The sequence below is a fragment of the Limulus polyphemus genome, unplaced genomic scaffold (assembly GCF_000517525.1).
Source record: "Limulus polyphemus unplaced genomic scaffold, Limulus_polyphemus-2.1.2 Scaffold3311, whole genome shotgun sequence".
Taxonomy (NCBI): Eukaryota; Metazoa; Arthropoda; class Merostomata; order Xiphosura; family Limulidae; genus Limulus; species Limulus polyphemus.
Genome location: NW_013668921.1, coordinates 66,008 through 74,528, shown reverse-complemented (window position 1 = coordinate 74,528; position 8,521 = coordinate 66,008). Strand labels below are relative to the sequence as shown.

Below are 8,521 nucleotides of genomic sequence, written 5' to 3'. Positions count from 1 at the left end.
TGTGTGTATATATATATATATATATATATATATATAATGTATAATAATTGAAATGTGACTACATTTTACAAAATACTAGTCCACTAAAACACAGGTCATTTTGTGAAGGCCAGTTTTATATTCTTGGATATGGTAACGTATGCATGTGCACCACGTCATTGTAACTTCTATAATGTTAGCCAGGCACGGCTGAAAAGGTCAATATAATAAAAATAATAGATTAATATATACGTGTGTGTGTATAATGTTATGAGATTTAAGCTATTTAGACAAAACATGTCTTTTCGTGTTATAATTTGTAGCCATTCTAGAACGAAAAAAGCATAATTTATTTCCTAATTTTTTTATGGTGGTTACTGACCCTGTATAGAATTAGGGTAGAGTAAATAACAGATAAAATATAAAGTTTTACTGAAAACAAATATTTGAAATGTATTTAGAAGACTGTAAAGATTACACAAATGATATTTGAGATTTTCGGGGCAAAGAATAGTTTTTTTAATCATAACATGAAAAGCACTTCGTACTTGAACTAGTAACAAAACAGACTCGATATATTCACAAAGAAATCTTTATTAAAAAAGTTTTTTAAAAAATCTTATTTTCTGTAATACAAAGGACTTGTAATATTTACTAAAAGTTTACCATATTTTGTGAAGATACATATACTGAGTTGAAAGTTATAATGTAAATACTTAACCTGTGCAAATGTGTATACGAACTCGTGTACTTTATAATGAGCCCATTGAGAAAGGGTTAATTCATCTTACTTCAAAAATAAATTTTCAAAATGAATGGCACAATATGCTATTGAGATACATTTTAAAGGATGCCAACAAGACGTTAAGCACTTGCCAGTATTACTAAAACATTATGGTAAGTAATACTTTAAAGACATCCGTTCTTTCAAAAGTTGCTGGATTGACAACAAGTTATGGTTTGAAAGTTGGCAATTTTATAGTTGGAAGTAATTCATATTAGGAATTTATTTTAAAGATCAAGTGACTATAAGATGGGGCAATTCAGTCTGACAAAGATTTGTTATTTTCCAAAAATGTGGGGGAGAACATTAATAAAGACAGAGGGCTTAAAAGGGCAAATATAGTAATAAAATTTTGAATAAACAAGAAATAGCATCAGTATATAAGCACAACATAATTAACATACTTTTTTAACCCTACCGAAGTGGGTCATGGGTCAAAGGCCATGTCATCGTGTTTATTAAACTACTATTTTATGAATGTATGTCAATAAGTTTGGTATCAAACTGTAGAATATAATTCAAATTTTAGTATTATACATTACTTAATTTCTTAATTTAAAAGTAAATATACAAAGATTAGTGATTGCTTAATGACCTGTTTTAAAATTTACTAACTGAGATTTTACACTTGAGATACTTTAATGCAAATTAATTAGTCAGCAATTATATTTCTTACTGGTACCAGTCAAGTAATTTACAACAAACTGTAAACAGCTGTAAATAAAATGCAAAAAAAATATACAAAAATGTAATTTAATTAAAAACAATAATTTCCATCTATAAACAACAAAATTTGAAAGCTATTAAAGTAATAATTTTAAAATATATTTTGTATAAACAGTATTTTTCTCAATTAAAGATTTTGTGTAAAAATAAGTACGGTAAACATTTTTAAACCATTATAATTCTTCTTAGAATTAAAATCAAAAGTGTGAGGGTCTCATGAAGTATATGTTATACATGCTTGGCAAAAAATAAGAAACATTTTCATAAAACAAAATTTATCAGTCCCCTCACGAGCCAGTGGGGGATATTTTTGTTGGAAAAAAAAACAAAACAGCTACCCAATCCAGTTTTTAATTTGAACTGTAATTTTTTTGACATGTTTATTGTCTTAAAAGAAAGCATTTCCCACATTCTTTTAGCATTGGGGCTGCGAAAAGTGATTTGAAGTGTTACGGTGACTGAAATCTGTCAGCACATCAGAAACTTAATGGCCAAGTACAAGAAGTATGGAAGTTTCCAAATGACATACAGAGGTATTCAGGAACCGTTTAGAACCACCTTGGTAGATATTGTGCAGCAAGCCCTAGTACAATATGATGTCTGTAGCTGTTTTCAAATTGTTCCTATCTACTCATCCTACTGATGGCTATTGTGATGCTTTGACCTTTCCTATCAAATTGCAGGTGAAATCACTTACATCTTAACTGAAAGTTAAATAAAAAAAAGTGAAAGCAGAAGTATAAAAGATTGGCAAGTGCTTAACTAATGATGCTAAGAATGTACCTTTATTGATATATATATACTAAATTTACTTCCAGCAGGTAAACCTTAGTACTAGCTAGTATGGAGACTTGAGAATGCTGTATTTTACTTAAACATTTATCAATGAACAAACAAAAACTTGTCTCATATTTGTCTAGAAAAGATCAGTCCAAAACCACCCTATTTTCTGGATTGAACTTACTTTTAATATTCAACAAATTGTAGTGTAAAATCACCCCGTGGCTCATAAGGGACGTGTTAAAATTCTTATTGTGCTATATAGCAGTTTATAAAACTAGTTTTGTCTCCTACCTTGGAAAATTCATCAAGAAAACAAACATGGCTCACTGGATCTCGTTTTTTAGCCAATACTTTCTGCAAGTGTTGTATCTGTATATAATAACATAAAAGAAAAAATCAACTTTGAATTCTTAATTGTAAAATGAAACACAAAATCAATGTGTTAAGAAAGTAGATGCTTTAAAATATTTCGATCACCACTTTCTTTATATTAATACTCTCACCACAAGCAAATCAACATGTAACATCTTTTTAAGAGTTATATTCAAAATTTAATTAAACTATGTTGGTGTATATAGTGGTTACTCAACTTTTTGTGTTTTCATGGAAATTCCCAATATATATCACATGTATAACATTTTTTCTCATACTAAAAACCTTCTCCCAATTTATCTTTGTTCATAGCTTGTATACATTTGCACATGTGGAGACTGTAAGGCCTCCTACATTGGCAAAACAAAATGCTACCTATTAATTAAACTATTTTTATTGTAATTTTTTCTATGAATAAACTTGGCATCAAAACATCGTCAGTTAATCAAATTTTAATATTGTATGAGTTATAAGTTCTTAAATTTATAAGAAAATATTTCAAAAAATCCTCAATCTGCCCTAGTATGAGAATTGTGACATTTGTTCTCCAAGTCTTACTAATGTTAAAATAGATGTTACTCAGGCAAAGCATAACTTTTAGCCTTCAATTTTATTTGCCTACAGAGTCATAAATTAGAAAAGCAAACCCACTTACTATGCACACCTGTCACATTGTATCTTTCACAAATTGCCAATGGTTCTCTCTGACATTTAATACTACATTGTTTATAATCAGTAGAAAGCCAAAGTTTTAATCTATCAAATAACATGTTATATTACATTGTTTTCCCATACAGAAAACTTTCTATTTCACATCCAGTTTGAAACTTTATTCTCATAGGAATTACACTGACAAGCTTTGCTGAATTTTTAAAAGCTCTTATGACATAGATAGAAAACAAGAAAAATTATGAGTTATAGGACATTGTTTGTTGTATGTTTGCTTTTTACATTAATTATTCCATGTAGTAGTACCATTAGTATGAAAAAAGTAAGTTTAAATTTCATCAACAGAAAAAAAAACAAGGTTCAGGTAAGTACTATTTTTCTTGGTTTCATGTGTATTTTTATATAATATTATAAAAGTAACTAAAAGGTAAAAACTAGAAATTTAATAGGTTAGATGAAGTTAGATTAAGTAAGACAATGAAAATAATAACAATAAAAAACACTGACAAGGTATGCTTCTGAGCAGCTCATGCATTACATGATTTGACAAGATAATGTAAGCTACATGTTCACTAAGTAATTTACAACATGTGTGGTGGGATTATTAGTTATACATGGTTCAAAAAAACAATAAAATTGAAGTAGACACAGATGTATACTGTTATGAGCTTTAAGCTATTTAGGATAAGAAACTGCAGTTTCCTGTTACAAATCGCAGTCATTCTAGCAAGAAAAAAAAATGGGTAGCTTAAATATAGTTATATATTTTTTTTATAGTGGTTATGAAATAGTCAAATTGAACAAATGCATATAGAGTTAGGATAGGGAAAATAACACAAGTATTTTTAATCTTGACATGAAAATCACTTTGCATTAGAGCAGTCAGCACTTTGATGCCAAATATTCATGGAGAAATTTTTAGTAAAAATTCTTAATTAAAGAATTTGACCTTTTGTGTACAAAAGACTTGTTTGTTTACTGAAAGCTTGAGTAATTTCATGAAGATAAAGAAAACATATTAAAAGTTATAGTGTGAAAGCTATGATAGTCAGTTTGCTCCATCAAATTGGCTGAGCCCACAGCGAAAGAGTTAAAAATCTAGTTTAGCTCTTTAAGTCTTAATATTTTATGAACTCTCATTTTAAATCATTAGAAATATCATCTATAAAGAATAACTACACATATCTCCTGATAATTAGCACTTCTATTACTAAATAATATAAATCATCTCAATGTTTATGTATTCACTTTTAAAATAAAGATATCATCTAAAAGGGTATGAATTGAAGTATATGGTGTCTTAAAAGCTGTAATGCATTGTAATATTTACAGCTTCAGAACAAATGGGGTCAGAAGTACATGTAAAAAACACAACTATGTCCACTTTTCTACTGCTGTACTGCACTGAAAATTTGTTCAAAGAGGAAGGCAGACACTAATTATAAAAACCCTTTTGAAAGATGGCAGGTGCTGTAAACAGGAAATAAAGATGTATTATAACTTGCAATGCTTATATCAGTAATCAATATACAGCTACGTGCCTATAATAAATACATTCAAACAGTTTCTGCAAACTTGATGTCTGGTAAGTGTATTACGCATTGGAAGTTGCGATTTACTACATAACTCATAACAACCTTCATTTGTTTTCAAAGCATTGTTGGTTTAACAAAAACTGTTTACACTGACAAAATAATCATAATATTATTTTCATAAGTTTTGAAACTTAAGATATATGATCTTCAGAACTAACCCTTTCAATGTGTTGTGCCATAGGGCCTACAGCATGATATTTGTACAATGTATGCATTGTGCATAAAGTTGACAGCATATGTTAATCTTCTTTCTCTATATCCCCCCACAGATATAATTCCATCGCACAAAAATCCCCATGTTTTATAGTGGTTATATTATATGTTGTGTAGATAATATGATTACTGCACATCTTTAGCATAATACTTTTTTATTCAAAGAAGGTATAGAACAAATTTCAGCACTTCCCTGACATTCACTGCTTTACTTCTGTTGTTGGAAATCACTCAAGAAAGAATCAACTATTCTATCACTTGCATAATAGATTTCTCTGCCTGTTATACCAGAAAAATCAAAGCAGTGAATGCTGAAGTAGTCCCAAGTTTTATTTCATATAAGTTTTTAATAGTGGATACTTGCTAAGTGTGCACTACATCTACATATACCAAGAGGGATGAATTATGTTAATAATAGTAATAAGGCTAAAAATGTCAAGCAAGAAATTTTTAAGAGTTACTACATAATGAATTAATATGATGTCACAAATCAAACAATTCCATTGTGAAATTAAAAACAACCTGTTTTAGTGGCTTTGAAACTGTATAAAAATACTGTAACATTATTAGAAAATTACAGAAAAATATTGTACATAGGGAATAAACTCTGCTACAACAGTGAAGGTGTTAACTTAGTGTTCACAAATCTGATGTTCCAAGTAAAGTACAAAGGGTTTATCACATTTAATATGAATTATTTATACATGCTTATGTAGTGGTATGTTGCCACAAATGTGAGTTGTGGTGCCACAGTCAACATACAACTCTATATTTACTTCACAGTAAATTCTGACACTTCACAATACAATCCTACCTGATAAATTACAGCCTTTTCTGAAGAAGGATATTTGTACTGCAAGACTGCTAAACTACTTAGGGCTAAAGAACAATATATTGAAGAAGGGAAACTTCAATACTCTCTACAGAAGTACAAAAACTCACACAACAGTGTGTTTTGAATAACATGAGCTTCACAACCTACCTTAAGTTAATCAGGTATAAAACATCCTCATTCACAAAGTGAATGATATATTTACAAAAAATAACTTCTTAGTTCAAAACATTTTTTATTGTGATAAATGTGGGCATACCTCCTTGGTAGTGTTAACAAGGTATTAAATGTAAATGTAAAGTTCATAAAGGATAATAAGCTTCCAGGCAATTCTCAAAATTAATGGCTGTTTTCACAAGTAAAATGGTTGAATCACAGCAATCTCAACTGACCACAATTACTGTATAGCAAAATCCTCCTGATGCAACTCTAATATACTTTTATCCAAGTGATATAAAATAGCATGGTCTTGTAACTAACACACATGTACAGTCTAATAATATTGATTTAACTACCATTTGTAGAAGCTCCGTACAATGGAAACTGCCATATGAAGCAACAGTATATCCCTTTCGAGACGGGTCACAGGTGAAAGGCCATGTCATCTTGTTTGTTGACTCGCATTCAAAATTTTATTGAACTACTATTTCATGAATTTATATCAATAAGTTTGGTATAAACTGTAGATTATAATTCATATTTTAATACTTTCCATTACTCAATTTCTTAATTTAAAAGTAAATATTAAAAAACACAGATAAACATTGATTTTTGTGTGTCACGTGATATGTTGAATGCAGCACTGGTTCAAATTAGATGTTTGTGAAGTAAAAATACTAAGTCTATAGTTTCATACAAATTAGAAACTCAAATTATTGATATTGACAAGCTAGAATATAAAATATGGACATCTTATCTTTTCTGTTTGCTAAGATATTGCTCATATCATAAATCAAACACAGTGGCACCCTGTCCAGCTCTTTCCATTTTTGAAAACTTTCCCTTATATGATACACTTACTTCTATATATATGACATGATTAACTAATCGGAAGCTCAGAATATCCTCCTAGTGGCTTTCTCAGCCATTTTAATGAGCTTGGATGCCATTTCTTTCTTTTGGACCAATATTTCAAGGAGGTGGGTGTGTCTTTAGTGTGCTCAAAATTTGATATTTTTTAGGACTAAAATACATCTTAATTACTAAGCTTGATAAATTATAGTGGAATTCTATGGTATTGATATAGTAATTTAAGATTTTTTAGTTATTCAAATGTATATATATAAAACCTAATAAAAATTATTTTGTTTAATATCCTCCATGTGCAAAATTTGTAAAGGCATAGCAGCCTACATCAAGCAGCAACCAAGTACAAAGGTTGTATCTAGAAGAGATAATTCTTTATTTACTGTTCTATGTTTAAGAAAGTACGTTTAAGAACTTATTTCAAAATAGCAATAATCTATGTACATATTTATACGACAGTAGAAGTCGCGTGATGCTGGGAGCATGTGTGCTGGAGTATCTAATTATCGGGGAACCCCGCAAATGTCCGAGTGTTTACTAGATGTCCTCTTTTTTGATATACAAGCCTGGCAAAGAAAGCCAGCAATATAGAGAGATAGATTGAAGATATAGATAATTGAGTCAAGCGAACAGTAGGTACTGTAAATAAAGTGTGTGAATCACTGTGATTTATAGCGTGTGTTATAAAAGTAAAGTTTAACATACTGATTGGAAATTCTGTGTAATACAAAGTTCTATCGAGAAAGAATAAACTAGTTTTAATCAAGAAGGGACTTGTATCACTGAAGTTCCTCGGAAAGAACTTATACTGGAAATTAACAAACGAGCAGAGACGTAACAATATCTAATGTATAATAATGGAAATGTGGCTGTATTTTACAAAATAGTAGTCTACAAAAACACAGCCAAGAAAAATTACTTTGTACAGACTGAAGGTCAGTTTTATGTTATTGGATCTGGTAACATGAGTGCACGTGTGCCACATCACTGTAACTTCTGTATTGTTAGCCAGGCACGGCTGAATGGTCAATATAAGAAAAATAATAAATATATATATAAATGTTATGAGATTTAATTTATTTAGTCTAAACATTTATGTTTTCCTGTTATAATTTGTGTTCATTCTAGAATGAAAGTGGCATAATTTATATTTATTTCTTAATTTTTATAGTCGTTATGAGATCGGTCAAATCAACCGAACCCCCACTGAATTTCATTACTGAAAATAACATTTAAAAAAAAAAAGTTTTTCTTAAGAAATGTTTGATAACTATCTTATAAAGATTTCGCATGTAAAATTTGAAAATTTTCTGATGCATAAAAGTATTTTTAATCTTAAAATGAAAATTACTTTGCATGTTAGATAGGCAACATGCAAAAAGAAAAAAAGGGCAGGAGAAAAATTGTTTTACAAACCTTAAGACTTAATAAACAAATTTGATATTTTGCATATTAAAGCACTGTAATGTTTACTGATAATGTGCCAAATTTCGTTAACATTCGCTTACTAATTTAAAAGTTATAGCATGAAAACTATAACAA

At 29.4% G+C, this 8,521-nt stretch overlaps 1 protein-coding gene across 1 annotated transcript in view; it reads right to left on the bottom strand.

Annotated features, from left to right (window-relative positions):
- Positions 1-8,521, bottom strand: part of LOC106469111 (conserved oligomeric Golgi complex subunit 5-like) — a 79,866-nt gene that overhangs the window by 31,181 nt on the left and 40,164 nt on the right. The window contains exon 8 of the mRNA XM_022397538.1: positions 2,564-2,641. Within this exon, the coding sequence (XP_022253246.1) occupies positions 2,564-2,641 (78 nt within the window). The remainder of the gene's footprint in view (positions 1-2,563; positions 2,642-8,521) is intronic.